General features: G+C 44.7%; 2 protein-coding genes across 2 annotated transcripts; both read left to right on the top strand.

Annotated features, from left to right (window-relative positions):
- Window positions 1-1,045: 1,045 nt before the first annotated feature.
- Window positions 1,046-4,860, top strand: LOC123424666 (guanine nucleotide-binding protein-like NSN1). The gene is made up of 8 exons (XM_045108323.1): window positions 1,046-1,441; window positions 1,768-1,867; window positions 1,955-2,128; window positions 2,213-2,427; window positions 2,797-3,061; window positions 3,260-3,439; window positions 3,547-3,758; window positions 4,291-4,860. Exons 1-8 carry the CDS (start codon window positions 1,178-1,180, stop codon window positions 4,657-4,659), a joined length of 1,779 nt encoding a protein of 592 aa, XP_044964258.1. The 5' UTR covers window positions 1,046-1,177; the 3' UTR covers window positions 4,660-4,860.
- Window positions 4,861-13,907: 9,047 nt separating this feature from the next.
- Window positions 13,908-18,103, top strand: LOC123424665. The gene is made up of 3 exons (XM_045108322.1): window positions 13,908-15,258; window positions 16,572-16,786; window positions 17,327-18,103. Exons 1-3 carry the CDS (start codon window positions 14,001-14,003, stop codon window positions 17,804-17,806), a joined length of 1,953 nt encoding a protein of 650 aa, XP_044964257.1. The 5' UTR covers window positions 13,908-14,000; the 3' UTR covers window positions 17,807-18,103.
- Window positions 18,104-20,921: the final 2,818 nt, after the last annotated feature.

The raw sequence follows: 20,921 nt of genomic DNA, 5'->3' as shown, positions 1-20,921 counted from the left end.
TGTACAATGAGAGCCAGAACGTATGGGGTTGCTCTAGTTTTTTTGTTGTTGTTAATTTGACAGATGCCATTGCAATTCTACTCCCTCCGTTTCTAAATATAAGTCTTCTAGGAGGTTTCACTAGGGGGACTACATATGGATGTATATAGACATACTTTAGAGTATAGATTTACTCATTTTGCTTCGTATGTAGCCCTTTAATGAAATCTTTAAAAAAGACTTGTATTTAGGAACGGAGGGAGTAGCAAATTTGAGAAAACTGTCAAAGTTTGAAAAGTGCCACTCCAGTTCTCATGTACATAGTGTCAATTGAGCCCGAGGAGAGGGAGTCAGGGAGCAGGAGAGGTTTTCTTCATTTTTTTCCCTTTTCTCCAGTATACACGTCTATGGTTTGATACACCTTGAACATTTACAAATACTCCATTTGTTCCTAAATATTCCCTCTGTCCTAAAATTATTCTCTTAGATTTGTCTAGATATAATTGTATCTAGTCACGTTTTAGTATTTAGATACATTCATTTTAGACAAACCTAAAACAAGAATTTTAGGACAGAGGGAGTATAAGTCTTTGTAGAGGTTTAAGTATATGTTGAACATTTTTTTCGTGAATGTCACATAACATTTTTGAAAAAAATATGAGAACTTTTTTTATTGTATAAACATTTTAAAAAAGATATGAACATCTTTTTTGAAACGCGCAAACATTTTTAAAATATCACATTGTTTCTAATGGTACAAACTTTTTTAATGCACGTAAATATTTCTTTACATTGTACGGAAACTTAAAAAAAAGTCACAAGCAGTATTTTTGAAACATGTGGATATATTTTTAGTGTCATGAACATTTTTTTGTAATGCTATATCAACAATGCCGAAGGGGAAAACGCGTTGCTGATTGGGCCAAGAGAGGGGTGGTACAGGGCTTACTATGGGCTTTATGGCCCAGATGGGAGGTGCCTCATGCGGGCCGCACACGCAGCGTACATCAAGGCCCATCCGCAGACTTGCTAAACCCTAGCACCTCTCCCCTGCTTCAGCCACCAGCCGCCAGAGCCATCCATACCTTCCCGACCGGCTCTCCTCTCCCTCCCTCCCTCCCTCCACCGGCGGCTCTCTCCTCCTCCTCGCCACCGTCACCTCACCACCCGCGTCGGAGTAGGCGGCGTCGGCGACAAGATGCCGAAGAAGAGCAAGAAGAGCAAGAGCAAGCGCATCACGCTCAAGGCGAAGCACAAGGTGTTGCGCAAGGTCAAGGAGCACCACCGCAAGAAGCGCAAGGAGGCCAGGAAGGACGGCAAGACCGGCCGGAGCAAGGTCGAGAAGGACCCCGGGATCCCCAACGAGTGGCCCTTCAAGGAGCAGGAGCTCAAGGCCCTCGAGGTCCGCCGCTCCATGGCCATCAAGGAGCTCGAGGACAAGAAGGAGGCCCGCAAGGAGAGGGTAAGCAACCGTCCGCCTCTTGCGCTCGCTCCCTCCCTCCCTGGCCTGCCGCTGCTACCAATTTCTCGGTGTTCGGTCGGTCTCACGAGACCGAGTTAGTAGTCGTCTTCTCGTCTTTGATGATCTTATTATTTCACAGTGTCAAACGATTACTCTTCCGTAGTTCCATAGGTAGCCATTAGGTGCTTGCTTTGATAGGTTGGTTGGCTAGATGTTGAGAGTTAGCAATTTTCCTTTGCGAACTCTGCCTTCAGAAGTCTGTTATTGATGCCGTCTGATTGCAGAAGTTCAACAATGATCTTAAATATTGTGGCCTCCTCTTTCAGGCTAGGAAGAGAAAGCTCGGGATACCCGATGACGAAGACATTGGTAATGATAATGACGCAACAGAGGAGACTGCTGCTTTAGCGGTGCCTAAGACCAATGGTTAGTTTCTTTTCCCCCACCGTCGGCATTTTACGCCCTGCTGCTTGCATGAGCGTTATTCGCTAAAGCTGCTGAATGTGGTTCCAGACCATTCGGAGAGAGCCTTCTACAAGGAGCTGGTTAAAGTCATTGAAGCTTCAGACGTGATTCTCGAGGTTCTTGATGCAAGGGACCCGCTGGGCACTCGTTGCGTTGACATGGAGAAGATGGTCAGGAAGGCCGATCCGACTAAACGGATTGTGCTACTTCTGAACAAGATAGGTATAGTGTAACTGATGGCTTTATCACCGGTGTGATCTTTCCTATCTTTCTGTGTCTTATGGTCGTCTTTATTGTGGATTGCAGATCTTGTCCCCAAGGAGTCGGTGGAGAAGTGGCTTTCATATCTAAGGGAGGAATTACCAACCGTTGCATTCAAGTGCAACACTCAAGAGCAGAGGACCAAGCTGGGATGGAAATCATCAAAGCTTGATAAAACAAGCAATATCCCACAAAGCAGTGATTGTCTTGGTGCTGAGAATCTGATTAAACTGCTAAAAAACTATTCCAGGAGTCATGAGGTATCCTATCTCAATGTTTTTAGAGATGATCGGAGACTGTCTTTGTTTGCGTGTATATGTCTAGCTTAAGTCAGTAGTTTCACCGGTGTTCTTAGGATTTATAGTTTTCTTTTTTACATTGAAAATTCCATCCTTTATTAACACCAAATATGATTTGCCTGACTTCATGCTATTGGGTTTTGTCATTTTGCCTTGTTGTCCTGTTCCATGGAGATGGAAGCCATATTAACATTGGCATACCGTTTTTTTAATGCACGCACCTAATTTTTCTGCGTGGACGTTGTTTGATCTCATCATGACATTTTGATAACCATTAGTGATTTTACAGTGGTTCTCTGCCTAAATTTAACTATTGGGGTTTGCTTGCAGCTCAAGTTGGCAATTACTGTGGGTATTGTTGGCCTTCCTAATGTTGGCAAGAGCAGTCTAATCAACAGCTTGAAGAGGTCCCGTGTGGTTAATGTCGGTTCTACTCCAGGAGTTACTAGATCAATGCAGGAGGTTCAGTTAGACAAGAAGGTGAAGTTGTTGGATTGTCCTGGTGTTGTGATGCTCAGATCTGCCAGCAGTGGTGTGTCTGTAGCCCTTCGCAACTGCAAAAGAGTTGAGAAGATGGAAGATGTAATCACTCCTGGTAGGTGCTGTCTTTTATTGTTTTTATTATTATTGTTCCAACCAGCTTTTTACTAATCTATATTCATTCTTGTTACTGTACTCCTAGTTTTCTTTGCTGATACCAATCTGACAATAACGTAATACGATAGTGTACCTGGAAATGCACCATGCAATTACTTACTTACCCTGCTACTCCATATTTATTGTATTCTTGCAGTTAAAGAAATCCTCGGTCTCTGCCCACATGAAAAATTGCTGTCTCTGTACAAGGTGCCGAGCTTTACTTCAGTTGATGATTTCCTTCAAAAACTTGCCACACTCCGGGGGAAATTGAAAAAGGGTGGTATAGTGGATGTGGAAGCTGCTGCAAAAATAGTGATTCATGACTGGAATGAAGGTACAATTGACAACTTATCCTGTGATTGTAAATTTATTGTTTCGTTTCTTTTCTTGCGGGAAATTTTGTTGTTTTGTTTCCAAGCCATCTAATCATCTTGTTATTAGGCAAGGTACCCTATTTTACACTGCCACCTAAAAGGGAAGTCGTGGAGGACGCCAATGCAGTAATTATCACAGAAGACGGAAGTGAATTTAATGTTGATGAAATTTACAAAGCCGAGTCTTCATATATTAGTGGTCTAAAATCTATGGAGGATTTCAGTCATATTGAAATTCCATCTAATGCCCCACCAGAGATTGATGAAGCGATGCTTGAGGTATTTTTTACAACTGCAGTGATCTTCGTTAATTTTTAACACAGCAATGTTATTATTGTAAACTTTTGCAACCAATTACCCATTTTCTTCTAAGTAAGAGCAACTCTAAGTCTCAAACCCATTCCCAAATTGGCTGGGAGCAGTTTCTCGGAGCTATATGTTTTGTAGGCATGGATTAGAGTTGCCCTAATTGTGATTGTTTAGATGCATCCTTCTCTCTTGTGTGTTTGTGGTACTGTGGTTTTTTTAGACCTTTTTTTGTTGGTTACTGGTAACAGTCAATCGCTTTGATCTACTTAACTTGGGAGCTCTTATTCTACCTATTTTCTTGACTGTATGAGTAATCTGTGTAAGAAGTTATAAACTGTAGAGCTGTCGAAGGCATGTCCTTTTGGGGAGATAGGGAACGCTTAGGTAGACAGAAAAGAAACATCACACTCATTATCTTTTGTCTGTTGGAGTTGGCAAGTTAACTTTCAAGTTGTATATTCCAGTAGTACAGCTAAGATGATATCTGTCTTGCATTGAACAGGATCCCCCAGCGCAGAGTGCACCTGTGAAGGACGAATCGATGTCCGACGTGAACGACCGTGAAGGAAGCAAGGCAGCGGCCGGTGGTGGCACACAGCACGACAAGCTGTACACTGCCGAGGGCATCCTCGACCCCCGTAAGAAGAAAGCGGAGAAGAAGCGGCGCAAAGGGAACAAGTTCAGCGTGCTGAATGACATGGACGCGGACTATGACTTCAAGGTGGATTACCAGATGAAGGATGCCTCCCCTGCGGACGATGAAGATGGCGATGGCGATGTCAGCAAAGGCGAAGGTGAAGGCGAAGAACCCAAGGGTGAAGACGACAAGAAAGATGCCCCTGCTGCGGAGTGCGAGCCCATGACGAGTTGATGATGCGTGAGGTAAAAACTGCAGGTTGGGAGTGCGAATTAGTAGGTTGTTACAACTGTGATGTGGGGTGCCAACAATTGGCAGGAGATTTTGTACGCCGTTAGGTTTAATGAGGACAGACGCAACAAATGGTATGATGCTTGTTTTTTCTCTGTTTTTCTCCTCTTGATAAATTACACGTGCACGGTTTGGACTGTGAAAGGAAGTAGTACAAGAAAAAGAAAGAGAAACTACCATCGCCGTGACGATGGCGTAAGTTTCCCGTGTTAATTTTGTGGCAACCTATATTAGTTTTCGCTTCGCCTGAGCATGTTGTAAGTGCAACAAGAGACCCAATTTAAGTTCAAAATGACAGCTGGTAGATGCGTTTTATCCACAGATATGAAGGATATGTAAGTGACCCTGTTTTGTTTTTTTAAACTGAGGCAAAGCTTTTGCCTCCTTCATTAAATAAGAGGGAATAGAGTTTATTAGTTAGAAAACACCAAAATACACCGTATGCGGATAACTCCCATGAAATAAAAGACCCTAGTATTTTTGTACCGGTGATGACCCAAAGGTTGGCCTCGATAAGGATAGAGGTGAGCAAGATATAGGCGGTGGAACGCTTTTATGCATGAAAACCATCATGTTTCACACGTAAGTCCAAGAGACGAGCATGGTTAGGGAGGCCTTTGCTTGTCGGTTTGGTGTATCATCACCATAAGTATTTCCCCACCATGCCTCCACCGAGTCGAACAAGGGCCAAGCGGAAGTGTCGAGCCCGAACAATTGTAACTTCTCGATGACCAAAGACCATAGCCGGCGAGTGAAGCGACACTTGTAAAAGAGGTGAGATTCACATTCTTGCCCCCCCTTGCATAGAGGGCAAAGATAACAATTTGGCCACCCACACTTTGCCAATCTATTCACCGTTCAAATTCTATCTTGAATAACCAACCAAGGAAAGAATCTTACTTTTGGAGGCGTCCAGGCCTTCCAAACCATCTTATCCATGGGAGAAAGGATTATCCCAAGAAGTTGTGCCTTACACGCGGACTTGCATATGTCAAGGCCATGCATGGTCTTCCTACGGTTTGGTAGTGCCTTGACCGGAGCTGGAGCAAGGGGGAGGGGGGCAGGATGGCGTTCTGGCGCGTAGCAAAGAGCGGGGCGAGGTACAACAAGCTAACCACGCCTTCATCTGCGACAACCCCCCGACACAGCCGCATAGCAGAAGGCATACATCGCAGCAGACCACTGGAGATCAAGGGGGGCGTTGGAGAGGCCTCAAAGCCCGATGGCCCCGTTGGAGAGAGCAAAGGCGACTGGAGGAAGACGGTCGCGCACAGCTAGAGCAGCGCCTCGCTTGAGCGTGCCAGCGAGAGCGGGGAGGGCGGTCATCGCTTCTCCTAGAGCACGACAGGGGCGGGAGCACCGTTGTGGGCGACAACGGTGCGGAAGCCGGCGGTGTGTGGTCTTCCTGGGAACGACGACGAGCTCCCCGTGGCGAGGACTTCTTGGGAACGACGACGAGCTCCCCGCGGCGAGGTCTTCGTGGGAATTGCTGGCGGTGTGACCTTGTTGTAGAGGAACGTTTATTTTGCTCTTTGCTCACCACCACGATCCACTCTCCCCATATATTTGCAGAAGGTTTCTGAGCCAAGCTTCACAAGGCCAAACTAAATGGTTCACTTACAGGGATCAAAATCTGTAGGGGAGCCCCTAGTGTTAGCCACCTGCTTTTCGGAGTTTTCTTTGTTGGTAATGGAGGCTAACTCAAGTAATGTTTTGAATGCATTTGAAGCATGTTCTGGTCAAATGATTAATAAGGACAAGTCATCGATCTTGTTTAGTAAGAACACAAAGGTACGTTAAAAACAAGAAATGAGGGGCATCTTGCATATCTCTTTGGAGGGGCTATCATCAATTTCTTTTAAAAGGAGGTTAAACCCCGGGCCTGTGCATCAATCGATGCGTACATCCATCTTTATTAGTTATTTCATGAAGGTCTAACAAGAACATATATCAAGTCACCCAAAGCCACCACTCACACCTACGAATATATAGGCCTTCCGATATATGTAGGACAAAAAAGGGCGAAAGCTTTTGAATATGTGAAGGAAATAATTTGGAAAAGGGCTTAAAGCTGGAAAGTGAAGTAGCTCTTAGAGCCATGGAAGGAAACCTTGATAAAATCTATGCCACAAGCAATTTCTATCTACATTATGGCTTGTTTTGACATCACTAAGGGCATGTGTGAAGAACCAAACACCATGATCAATGGGTAACGGTCGAGTCAAGTTGAAAAGGAAAATAAAGTGCACTGGATAAGCTGTAAGAAAATTGATGAGAGTGAATAAAAAAAGGTGACTAGGCTTACACAAAACTCCAACACTCCATGCTTTCAACCTAGCCATGTTTGCAAGGAAAGCATGGAGGCTGCTTTGATACCTTTCCTCTTTAGAGTGAGTGAGTTGACCATGGGTCCCAAGGAACATCACAAGAAAGGTCATCTCGCACAAAGGAAATAATTTGATCACTAGAGTGAGTTGGTTGATTAATCCTACGGTAATGGTTGGTTGAGGATTTGGCGAAGCAGACCTTCGTTTCAGAAGATGCAAGAATCATACTTCAATTTCCAATTCAAGAACACATCAATGACTTTATAGCGTGGCACTTAGATAAAGAGGCACCTTTTCAGTTAAATTTACCTATAGAGTAGCAATAGATAGCGCTTCCTAAGAATCTAGGACATGCCTAACTTCCTCCGTGAGTGCAAATGAGGAACACCACAGTTTTGATTGGCAAAAACTATGGTGGCTTCCCCTCCAAATAAAGTGCTTCACTTCTCATGGCATCTATCTACAAAACAGTGTACCAATACGAGCGAAGCTACAAAGCAAACGCATGGATGTAAATACTCGGTCTCATGTATGTTTTAGATTAGATGGAGTCGTACGACATTGCTTTTTTATGTGTAAGAAAGTCAACGAGGTATGGATGAGATTAAACAATAACGACAACAAAACCTTTATCTCAAATAAGTTGGGGTAGGCTAGAAGTAAAACCCATTAGATCTCGCGACCAACTCATGGTTTTGACACATGGATAGCAAGCTTTCATGCATCCCTGTCCATGTTTAGTTTTTTGGCGATACTCCAGTGTTTCAGATCTCTTTTTATAGACTCCTCTCATGTCAAGTTCAGTCTACTCCAACCTCTTTTGATATTATCAACACACTTTAGCCATCCGCTATGCACTGGAGCTTCTCGAGGCCTGCATTCAATATGCCCAAACCATCTCAGATGATGTTGGATCTTGAATTAGAAGATTAAAATCAAAGCATATTAGGTTGCTTTTAGCTGGCTATGCTAGTGTTTTAAAAACACTAAAACAGACCATTAATCTAGCAGAGGAGGATAAAATAAAAAAATTCTTGCTCCTTTGGTGCTCGTGGCATGTACCAATAAAGAAAACTCGGGTGAATCCTCTATCTCGCCTGATGATGTCCGCTCTTCCATTAGTTATCATCTATTGAATGTAATGAAGAGCAAAAACACTATTGAAGGAAAAAACAGTAGCTCAACCACAAATGGTCTAGGCTATCAACAGGATTCCTCAATCAAGAACAGTAGTGATGCGGCTTTCCACGAGGACTCCAACTCTGACGGTTGGGGATTTATCATCCGAGATGACCAAGGCAGGGTGATGGCTGCATGTGTGGGCAATCTGGTACACATATCTGAAGTTCTGCATGTCTATGCATTGGCTTTGTTGTATGATATAAAAATGGCTATTCATATGGGGTGCGACAAAGGTATTGTTTGAAATGGATTCAATAGATCTAATGAGGGTAGCAAATTCTAAAGATTATGATCTAGCGAATCTAGGAGCTATTGTGAGGAGTATCAAATCCCAGTTGTGTGTGGGTTTTCTGTTGCAAGTGTTGTGTCTTGCCTCAGACTTGTAATATGGTGGCACATGCTTTAGCTATGTATGGAGCTAATTTTTGAGCTGATGTGTGTGATACCTAGTTGGAGCAACTCCCAAAATTTATACTGAACTATGTAGCGAGCGATTTTCACAACATTGTTATGTAATGGAATGCATAATGTGTTCCTTCCAAGAAAAAGTGTGAGACGGGAACACATGGAATTCTCAAATAAAGTATAAAAAGGTCCCTTACAATTAAAACTTTTTTGTGAAATCAAGTGTGCCCAAAAATCCAGACTGTATTCACCCCTGCCTATTTATCCAAAAGATAACTAACAATATCCCATCACATATGTTCTTGATCCAAACCGGGGTCACAGGGACATGGATGTCAAACTGACATGGACAAACAAACTAAAGGTGGGATACAGAATGAAACACAAGCAAACTTGGAGAGAACCTTGATGTTTCATGATTTCCTCTAGGAGAGCAAGGGAACTAGTGACACAAACTCTAAGGTCGCATGACCCTTACATTTTGTGTTGATGAAGAAGTGCTTCAGGTATATTGATGATAAAGCGCATGGGTTGGAGAAAGTAGGGAAGAAACACACGAGTGGGGAATTTTGGGGATAAAACGTGCTTCGTTATGACGACAAGAGTCACACTGTAAAAAAAGATAGGATATCTTATTTATGTGGTAGCTTTTTGGAACAAAAGGGAGTTCTCCCCTGATTTCATTTAAATAAACCATGTGTGTTTACCATCAGAATAAACCACCACCCAAAAGGTCACTCAAACATCGCCCCCGGGGTGTGTTCCTTACAAATAATATGCATCAACCACCTTAGTTAATAAGTCTAAGCAAATTGGAAATAAGCAACATGACTAAAAATTGCGTAGACTAGCAAATCTACTAGTTGCAAACCAAACACTTTCAGCAAAGCAACACACGTGTTTGATTAACAACAACAAAAACAATAACATTTTTTTGAACAACAACAAGAACCTCTAGGATCTTCCTTTTCCAACATTTTGTCTCGTTTCCTTGAGCCAAGCAGTCTTGGTATTCATGATGTGCAACTCCTTCTGGATTAGAAGATCTCATCCGCGACTTGTTGCCGAAGCTTTGTGTTGCATCATAGCCCTAGTCTTGCGTCCTCCTTCCCCTGCAAATCACTATAGATAGTATTCTAGTGTGTTACTTTGCATAATACATCAATAGGATCAACATGCCATTTCTGCCGGAAGCAAGCAAGGTTACAAGCTTTCCAAATGCTCCAAAGCACTACTACAATACCCAGAAAACCCTCCCTTTTTTCATACATGCTTTTTGACCACACATTAAAATATGCATCATCACCAGGACAACTAAAACCAAGGGAGCAAGTGATCACATTTCAAATATATCTTGCAAGAGGGCAATAAAAGAAAGATGGTCTATAGTTTCTCTTTTTACGACAAAATAAGCAACCAGGTTCACTAAGATGCTTTTTGAAGAACCAATTAGAGAAATGTTTTCACCCTAAAGAGAATTTTCAACTTTCCAAAGGAACTTATATGGTGTTGTCCCACAACTCCGCATTGCAAATCCAATTTCCAAACCCAACAAGTAACTAACTTACTCTATCATCACCATAAGAGGAAACTACATTCTCACATAAATCTTGTAAGACCTCCATTGCATGACTTTCTCACCCACTAGAGCTCTTCTAAATTTCAAGATGTTGGCATTGCTACTAATAACTTCTCTAACTGTCGCATTTTTTATCAAGGAAATTTCCAAGGTAGGGAATCATTGCCCAATCATTCACCCTTCAAAAACTTACTTCTAACCCCCCCCCCCGGTTCCAACACATAATTGGCATCATGACATGAAGATGGTTTTCATTTTCAGCAGCCCCTGCCAAAAATGCGAGTTCCCTTCTTTTATGTTGAACTTGACCCAATCTCCCGAAGTATCTTTACCTTGGTATTTATTCATAAGGAAATCCTGACATAAACCCAAACAAAACGCAAACCAAGACACGAGCTGATATTTCCTCTTGCCCTTATCACCACTCCAAAGAAACCTAACCCTAGGCATGCCATACTTCTTGGTCCTTTTGGATAGATCATAGAAGTACACCATGGAGAGGGGTATGCTTGAAAAGGACAAGTCGATTAATATTGTCCTGCCTTCCTATATCCAAAGTTTTACCTAACCAACATCACATGTTGTTTCTCAAATTTTTCGACAGAGGCATCCCAAACACTACTTTTCAATCTCTTTTGTTTCGCGGAACACTATTTTTCAATCTATTTTCATCTACCGGCATCCCAAGGTATTTCATGGTCAAATCACCCCTACCAAACACTATTTTTCAATCTATTTTCATCTACCGGCATCCCAAGGTATTTCATGGTCGAATCACCCCTACCACAAGCCAAGATTTTCTCAAACAAACTGGTCTTTTCTTTGGCTTGTCCCATGCGAAAACCCCCACCTCTTAGAGCATCTCTAGTAGAACCCTCAAACCCTCAAACCCTTAAAAATAAACGCTTTTTTACAGTTTTCATCGGAAAAACGGCGTAGACTAGAACCCTTAAACCCGTAAAAAAATTTAGAGGTCGAACCCTCAAACCCCTTCCCAGCCTGTAGAAGTGAGGGTTGGGGGGGGGGGAACTGCCCCCAACCCGCACTCATTTTCCCTCCTCGCGCGGGAGGCAGTTGGTTCCCCCGCGCGAGAGGAAATAGCTCGGCCGCATCTCGCCCCGTCGCCGGCCCGCGCTTCGGCCGCGGCCCCCCCGCCCCTCCGCGCTCCGGCCGCCGCCCCGCCGCCCCTCCGCGCTCCGGCCGCCGCCCCGCCGCATCTCGCCCCGCCGCCGCCCCGTGCTCCGGCCGCCGCCTCGCGCTCTAGCAGCCGCCCCTCCGCCCCTCCGCGACTCCGCGCCCCGGCCACCGCCCCGCCGCGCCCCGGCCGCCGCCCCTCCGCACCCGCCGCCGTCCGCATCTCGCCTCGCCGCTGCCCCTCCGCCCCGGCCGCCGCCCCTCCGCTCCGGCCGACGCCCCGCCGTCCCCACGCTCCGGCCGCCGTCCTGCCGCCCCTCCGCGCCCCGGCCGCGCCCCGCCGCCCCATCGCGCCTCGGCCGCCGCCCCTCCGCTCACCGGTGAGATTTTTTTTTACTTTTTTAGTTTTAAATTTTTGCTTCATTGGCACTAATTGTAGCCACTTCGTATGTAGATGGACTCGTTGTCGGATTCGTCGGATTGGTCGTCATCCGACGATTCGGACATTGACGAGTTGTTGCAAGACGACGACGTCGAGATGATGAGCCTCCTCGTCGACGTGCAAGCGTTTGAAGACCGCGTGAAGCTTTTGGATCAGAGGAGAGGGTCGAAGATGGGGCGACTCACCATCTACCGGAACCACGCTCTCGGACACGAGCATTTGATGCGAGACTACTTCGCGGAGGTACCTACATACCCTCCTCGTCTCTTTTGCAGAAGGTACCGGATGAGACGTAGTTTGTTTGTGAAGATTGTCACCGATTGTGAGGCCGCCTCGTATTATTTTACACGTCGTAGATCCGCCGCCGGTATCATGGGGTTTAGTGCATATCAAAAGATATCGGCGGCAATGCGGGTACTCGCTTATGGCATACCCGCGGATTATACCGACGAGTATCTACGCATTGGGGAAGATACAACCACGGAGTCCGTCCGTGGGTTTGCCAAGTTGGTCATCCGGTTGTATGGTGAGCAGTATCTTCGGGCACCAAACGAGGAAGATACAAAGAGACTAATGGAAATGAATGAAAAAAGGGGATGGCCGGGGATGCTTGGTAGTCTTGATTGCATTCATTGGAGATGGAAAAATTGCCCAAAGGCATGGCAGGGAATGTATTGCGGTAAAAGCCGTGATGCTACTATTGTTCTTGAGGCCGTAGCATCGGAGGACACATGGATTTGGCATGCATTCTTTGGGTTGCCGGGAACACTCAATGATATCAATGTCCTCAATAGATCTCCCCTGTTCAAAAGATTAATTTCTGGGGATGCTCCAGCTTGCAACTACAAAATCATGAACAATGAGTACTCAATGGGATATTATCTCACCGATGGCATCTATCCCGAATGGGAAACTCTTGTGAAGTCCATCAAGGAGAAAAATGGGGTGCCCTTAACAAGAAAACAGGCTCATTTCACCAAGGCACAAGAGGCAGCCCGCAAAGATATTGAGAGAGCTTTCGGTGTTTTGCAAGCAAGGTTTGCCATAGTTCGGGGTCCAACAAGGTTTTGGGACAAAAAAACCTTGATGAACATCATGAAATGTTGTGTGATTCTACACAACATGATCCTAGAGGATGAGAGAGGGTTAAATCTCCCTTGTTTCTATGACAATGTTGGTACCCGTGTGCAACCGGAAAGAAACCCTTCTCGCATACAAGCTTTTCTTGAAGCACATCGTGAGATTGAGGATGGAACCACTCATGGTCGGCTCCGGGATGATTAGTAGAGCACCACTGTCATTTGGATGGGCGGCGCATTGGCCCATGATGTATCTTTGTTTTACTTTTCTATGTCCTATTTGATTCGAACAATTGTTGTTATTTGCTCAAACATTGTTGTAATGATTTGAATGATTATTGTTTTATTCGGTGTTGTAATAATAACTAGAATGATTATTGTTTTATGTCAAATGTGATTGAATTTGTGATATGTCATATGATGAAATGTGTGATATATGAATGACAGTTTTAAGGTTTGGGGTTGGGGCAAAGACTAGAACCCTCAAACCCAACCCTTATAACGGAATATTCCGTTATAAGGGTTGGGTTTGAGGGTTCTAGTCTTTGCCCCTGTTTTTTAACCCTTAAAAGTGTTAAAAATGTGCAATTCTCAACCCTTAAAACTGGTTTCTGTTTTAAGGGTTCGAGGGTCCTACTAGAGATGCTCTTATGGTAGTTTACTTTCAATCATTGTCTCATTAATACTCTTTGATAGTTTTAGATAAGATACACCTTGAAGCAGTGCCATTACCTTCATTACAATGGAAGGTGGATACTCCACAACAACCTTATCACCCATAAATTCCACCAACCAAATATACCTCACGAAATGAATTTTCTGGTTCGCAAAAGTAATAAAAAAAAACCAATACACTTTCTTTGAACCATAACTGCAGATGCCTTTGGATCAGTACATGTGGGCCCAACGGAAGCAGCGTCGGCTTTTCCTCCCCCCCCCCCCCCCCGAACTCCCCGAAGCCAAGCAGTAAAAGACAAAGCAGTGCTTTGATGGAAACGGGGGCGAAGAATGGCTGACTGACACGCACCGTCCCTCTCTCTCTCTCTCTAAACCCCAACCAACGCCTCCGCCCTCCGGCAGGCAAGAAAACCCCAGCCCCTTCCCGGAATCCCCATTCCTTTCCGGCCGCGCTTCCGATGGCGTCGGAGCTGGAGGCCGCCATCGCCGCCCTCCCCGCCAAGAAGCAGCGCCTCCGGGACTCGTTCGACCGCCTCGCCGCCGCCTCCCCCGTCCCCATCCCCTTCACCTGGGCCGACGTAGACGCCCACATCTCCTCCCTCCAGTCCTCCATCGCCGCCCGCTTCCGCCTGCTCCAGTCGCGCCAGGCCGCCGCGCTCCCGGCCACCGCCGACACCGTCCGGCGCCACGTCAGGGGCAAGGGCCAGGACAGCAGCGAGGAGGAGGAGGATGGGGGGCGGGCCAAGCGCGCGCCTTTGGACCGTAATGCCGGGGAGGTGGGGGGGCAGGCGAGTGCGGAGATGCCAGTCGAGTCGTCTCGCGGCCTGTACGGCGCCGTTGAGGAGGGGGAGGCGTCCCCTGGCCTTGAACCAGAGGAGGAGGAGGATGGGGCGCGGGACAATCGGCCGCCTTCGGACCTCAATGCCGGGGAGGAGGGGGAGCAGGGGAGGGCGGAGACGGCACCCGAGTGGTCTCCCGACCAAGACGACGCCGTCGAGGAGGGGGAGCAGGGGAGGGCGGATATGGCACCCGAGTGGTCTCCCGACCAAGACGACGCCGTCGAGGAGGGCGAGGTGTCTCCTGGCCTTGAACCAGAGGAGGAGGAGGAGGAGGACGAGGAGGATGCCGAGGAGACCACCACAGGGGCGTACCCAGGCCATCGCCATGGGGAGACGACGCCGGAACCGGCAGGCGGCGCGGGGGAGGCCAGGAGGTGGGATCTCGCGGCGGCGCGCGCGGTCAGGGATGCGTCGGTGCTGGCGGACATGCTCTACTGGGGCAACAAGAGGAGCCTGCGCGCCCGGAGCCAATTCCTCCCGGCGCTGCGGTGCGTCGCCGAGCCGCACGCGCTCGTCGTCGGCGCCGTCAGGGACTTCCTGGACAGAACCGAGCCCAAGAGCGACAAGAACTGGGAGAACTGCGCCGCGCTGCTCTGTCTGGTCCCCAACCTCGCGGCCGAGCCGTCGGCGGCCACGCTGGACCGGGCCGGCCGGCTGGCGGCGGACTGGAGGGAGATGATCGTCGGAAAGCCTGAAGGGCGCAGGGACCTCGGCCGGCTCGCCGTATGGGGCCTTCTGCAGTTCCTCGTCTCGTACAAGATCACCTTGGAGCTGGACGCTCGTGGGACAATGCACCTCCTTGCCGACGTCCCGCGCAACAAGAAGCAGAGCTGCGTCGAGCTCTGCAACAGCCTTGGGATGGTTCAAACCGTCGCTGGTATGCTGTGATGCCTCTCGCTGCTGAATCATAGTTCTATGAAATGCTGTGGTCAAATGCAGATTGTGAGTGTGTTCTACAATCCACTTAGCATGCTTTTCGTGTTCGCCTACATGGATTGTTACTCGTTCATCGGTGTCGTCGGTCATCGCTTCACATTGTCGATGTTCAGCTTGTTTTGCATACCCCTGTGGAAGTTGCCTAAGGACACATTTAGCTAAGCATTTAACTGCTGTGAAGTAGATGAGTTTTGTTGTGGACTTCTGTTTGACGACGATCCTCTCTGCGTAGAAATTTTGTTTTTTGCAGTGACACAGTCTCCAAAACAACTTGATAAGTATCATTTTCATGTGGCCTACTGAGATACTTTCAGTGGTATGCCCCTGAAGGGGTGGTCGATGTTGCTTGCTCTTTGGATATGAATAGAGAGCAGCTCAACATGCTTGCAGTTCACGAGTCATGGTCTTATAATGTTGCACTTTAGTGTTCCATGTACTCTCTCTGGACCTCTACCATGTTCTTCTCAATTGCTAGCATGTGAAAGAATCTGATCGCTAGCATTTGTGTGCTAATTATACTGGTGTTTAGATGTTGCAAACCTGTAGCTGTACAAGTTAAAATCTTACCGCATGCATGTTTGGCCCTTTCTGAAACACAATAATTCGACAGGAAGTAGTTCAAATCCCACAAGAATTGAAAAAAAAAATCCTGCATTGCAAACAAGTCCATTACATATTTCCCAACCATTCCCTTGTATAATAATGTTTTTTGTTATTTGGTTGATGCAATGGCGAAACTGACAGTCATGCACATACATTTGTTTGCTATTAGTTCCAAGTCATCATATTATTATTCAATATCATCACCTGTTGATGAATAATTTATGTCAAGTGGACAAGCTGCTACTTTGCTAATTTCAAGCTGCTACGAGTATATGTTATGTTGTCATCATGCATGATGCATGCATGCAAAATTTAGCAGTGGGCAAATGATATGGTCTTTTACTGGCTGACCTTATGCCAATATCTCATTTGCACTTAGTAATTGTAAACGGAGTATCTTTTGCAGTTAATACCTGTATCTAGAAAACGCCACTTATTACTTTTTTCCAAAAGGGGTAACCCCGGCCTCTGCATCGCGTGATGCACACAGCCGTAGAAAACATTATTACTTGTAGCAGAGCATGTTTTGAACTCTTGATACTCTTAAACCGCTGATTTAAATAGACTCTGTAATTAGAGCGTTAGCTCTCTGTCGCACTAGCTTTGCCAGTTCGTGTGTTGTGTTGAGCTGTGGACTCTGTTCTTGTGCAGACTCGGTGAACTATCTGGTTGAGAGTGGGCAGCAACGTGCTGCTATCAACTATCTGATTGAGAATGGGCAGCAACTTGATGCTATCAAACTGGCGTGTGATTTGAATCTGACCGACAGATATCCTCCACTTACCCTCATGAATGAGTATGTTGAGAAGGCTAAGAAGACAGCTCTGGAGATATTAAGCAGGGAAGGCGATTCACCGGAGTCTCTGGTTCGTCCTATACCTTCTTCAATAAGAATATCTTATTATGTCGCATTAGAATGTTTTGCAAAAATTGAACATGAGATATCCTGTTAATAGTAGTATCTTTATACTAGTCAAGCTCATATGAATGCGAGTAGGTTAGAGCGATGCGATCGTCTGTTGTAACACTCGTAGTAGTTCCTCTCCTTCAAAACTCTTGAGTTTTGAATCAAAATCTATACTCAAATGACATCATTGATACCAAGGTGAACAAGCAAGCAGCCTTTAGCTCTTTTCATCATCAGGAACTAAATGGCACAAACCTGGAACAATTAGTATGTCGTCGAGTAATGGGTATGTCAAATCACAATGACGGATTACCCTCGTCGCGATTTAGAAGAAAATAGTCCTGTTCACTCCATGGAAGAGGTGTCCAGCTATTTCACAGGATTATTATTATTACTACTATTGCTTTCTTTATACTGACCGATGTGCTGCAAAGTGCAAACGCATGACACATCATTTCGTTCCAGCTGATGTAATCCATTGGAGTTTTGCCTTGGACAGAACGAGGCCATGACGGAGCAGGTGAACGCTCTGATACTGTCGTGGAAGGCGGTCGACGAGCACGTCGACATGGCGGACCGCACCGGCGTCAAGGCGGAGATCACCCAGCTGCTGCATGGGTACGCGCACAAGCGGCTGAGCCTGCCGGGCGCCTCTTCTTCTTCCTCCTCGCCTGCTTGGAGCCCACAGCAGCAGCAGCCGCCGCCGACGCCGGAATGGCGGCGGCAGCAGAAGGAGCGGCATGGCGGGCAGAGGCCGGGGGAGAAGCAGAGCAGGAAGCGGACGCGAGAGCACGACTACCACCGGAACAGGAAATGCATTACGCGCGCGGAGAGGTGGCGGAGTCGGTTCGCCGAGCTGTCCCCTGGCGGCGGCGCCGGCGGCTCATTCGCGTGCGACGCGGGCGGGATAGGTGATCGTCGCGGCCAGCACTTCCCAGAGGATCAAGGAGGGCCTTCTCCATGCTCTGGTCCGTGTTAGTAGTACTGTATTGAGTAGAACTGAGGAACAAGTCCTGCAACTCCGGTTCGTGTGGATTGGCCTTTGTCACTGGGCGGTCTTAGCCTAAAACTTTAGGATTAACATAAACTTCCTTCTTAACCTTGTGATTAGTATGCGCGTGAGCGTCTGAGTCTGTACTGTGTTAGAGAAAACCTTGTAGGGATGTAATTTTTTATGATCCTTGGGATACCCTCTCACCCTCCATGGTACTCTCCAACCAAGTGAACTAAAATTTCAGAAGCCTAAGGAAAAGGAAACTCAGCAGTTATATTTGAATTTTTGAACAGTTAGTTCATTTAATTGAACTAAAGGGCACCCATTTACACTTGTAGTGATCAGAACACCTCATTAGATGATAAACTGAAACTATGCGCAAAAAGAAAAGATGATAAACTGAAACGTTGATAGGAACATGTGAATGAATTTTTTGAAATTTTGCATATTTCAGTGGGATCTGAAATATCTTTTAACTCCGAAATTTCAAAGAATTTTCAAATAGATTTCAAAACAAATTTCAATTATGTCAGAATTCATTAAATTTTTAAATGTCAAAGTCCGAAATAATTTCTGAAATATGCGGAATTTCTCCACTAGTAGAAATAAGGGCTTTCGTCCCAGCTCGAAAAACACATTAGTCTCGAGTGGCAAAGGCGCCGGTCGGGCATTAGTCCCGGTTCAAATGAGACCTTTAGTCCCGGTTCGTGTCTCGAACCGGGACTAAAGGGTTTGGAGGATTTAGTCCCGGTTGGTGTCTTGAACCGGGACTAAAGGGTAGACCTTCAGTCCCGGTTCGTGACACGAATCGGGACTAAAGGTGTTCAGATTTTTTTTTTCTGTTTTTAAATTCTTGTTTGTATTTTCTGTTTTAAATTGCTTATATCTTTTAGGATATTTGATGTTTTTGATTGATTTTTTTTGCATTAGATTCAAATTTTTGTGTAGTTTCTGTTTGTGCCATTAGTTTCCAAATTTGAATGGTTTAAATTTGAGTTTGTTTTAAATTTGCTTCAAACCCAGTTTTTGAATAACTTGAGTTTACAAATAGTTTTTAATTTAATTCTTTTTGCTCCCACTCATGTGTTAGATTGTTGTCACAGTAAGATTTATTTGGTTATTTTTAGAATAATTTAAATTAGGATTTTAATTAAAGAAACATTGTTTTGCTTATATAGTTGCTTTAGTCATTTAATTGTTGTTTATTATTATTTTTAGTTAGTTCTTTCTGTAGATTTTAACATGTTGTAGTATGGTGCATATTTAATGCACAAAAAATATACAGTTCAATTAATTTTAAAAAAATGCCTTCGTAGCAGATGGATTTTCGTCTGAAACCTTGATACTTTGAGTTCTGTAGAAAATAAACAAAAATGATAAAATCTTCAAAAAATAAACAAAAATGATAAAATCTTCAAAAAATAAAATCCTTTGAGATGTTGTTAGGTTTTAGTGTCTAGTCGGTATAGAATTTTTGAGATATGAATTTTGACCGTTTTTGCAAAAGAAGAAAAAAAATAAACGGCCATAACTTTTACATACGACGTCAAAAAAAATTAATATATAAAAAAAACTAGAAAAAATTGGTACTCGATTTCACCCGGGCTTGCCCGGTGAAGTTTTCTCACATGCTCAAAATTCCAAATGAAAAAAAAGTTATTTCAAAAAGAAGTTTTTTCCAAAAAAAAGAAAAATAATTTTATTTAAAAATATTAGGTTGTTTTCATTGAAATCCAGTATTATTGTTACTTATTAAGTTTATTTTAATAATTGTTTGTAATTCAAAAAATTAAATCATATGACATGACATCAAGACCCAAGTTGTTTAGGATTGATAGATTACTATTGTCAGGAAAATAACAAGTGCACACTTGGCAACTAGGGGCGATAGAACCAGAAAGTTAAGCGTGCTCGGGCTGAAGCAGTGAAAGGATGGGTGATCGGCCGGGAAGTTAGACGATTTGAAATGAGTGACGCTAGAGCAGTGATGATGGGTGATTAGAGATTAAATTGTCAAATAATTCAAAGATTAGAAAATTGGAATAAAACATAAAAATATTTGAAAAAAGTTAAAAAAATCTACCTTTTTGGGTCAAACAAACAAAAAAACAGACGGATCCTTTAGTCCCGGTTCGTAAGTAGAACCGGGACTAAAGGTAGGCGACCACGTGGAGCATCTTTGGTCCCGGCTTGGAACAGAGCCGGGACTAAAGGTTAGGCCTTTAGTCCCGGTGCCCCTTACGGGCCGGGACTAAAGGCCCTGTCCCCACTAGTGCTGAAGTTTTGCATATGTCAGCGTGGTCCGAAATTATTTTGTTTCCAAAATTAAAAACCTATTATGATATCGTCGAATCTGCAAATATAATAAAGCTTCATGTACGAGAAGCTGCAAATATAAAAAGCAAACAAGCCGAGGAAAGGCGTGGACGGAGGAGCCATGAAAAATACTGGTTGGTCAACTTTTGTCAAAACAACAGAGATTGAAACAAAGTCTGATATGCGTCTTCGGCTTCGACGCTACCGATGGCAAACCGTCGATAAGCTTTGAAAATGTTAATTCTGTTGTACATGGAAAAATCATATATTTCAGCTGACTAAATATTTTACTCACAACGGTTTCATATGATGTCATGTGAAGAACGAGACGATCAAGTGAGACTATCTAAAAGTATGCTTATGTGGAACTATAGAAGTTCCTTATCTCGCACTGCCGCTATGGCCTGCTGCCATTTTGTAATAAGTATGATGTTTGTATCTAACTTGATGTGCATTAATCGTCTTTGCTCGCTTTTGTAAAAAAATGTACATTTGCATTTTCCATGAACTTACAAATAAGCAGTTTTATTAACAAAAACGTGTTCTGCTTGCCTTGCATTTGGTTTTTGTTGAACCTTTTTGTCATTGGATGATGCACTTTTAAAGAATCAATAAAAGGATGTGTGCATCACTTGATGCAAAGGCGGATGATGCACTTTTAAAAAATCAATAAAAGGATGTGTACATCACTTGATGCAAAGGCAGAAGGATATCGCATCTTTCCGCAAAAAAAAGAAAAAAAATGTAGGACGATCTTACCCAACCATACGTCACAAGGATAAAT

Source organism: Hordeum vulgare, chromosome 2H (assembly GCF_904849725.1).
Source record: "Hordeum vulgare subsp. vulgare chromosome 2H, MorexV3_pseudomolecules_assembly, whole genome shotgun sequence".
Taxonomy (NCBI): domain Eukaryota; kingdom Viridiplantae; phylum Streptophyta; class Magnoliopsida; order Poales; family Poaceae; genus Hordeum; species Hordeum vulgare.
The sequence above is the reverse complement of the archived record's forward strand: the minus strand, read 5'-3'. Positions and strand labels throughout refer to the sequence as shown.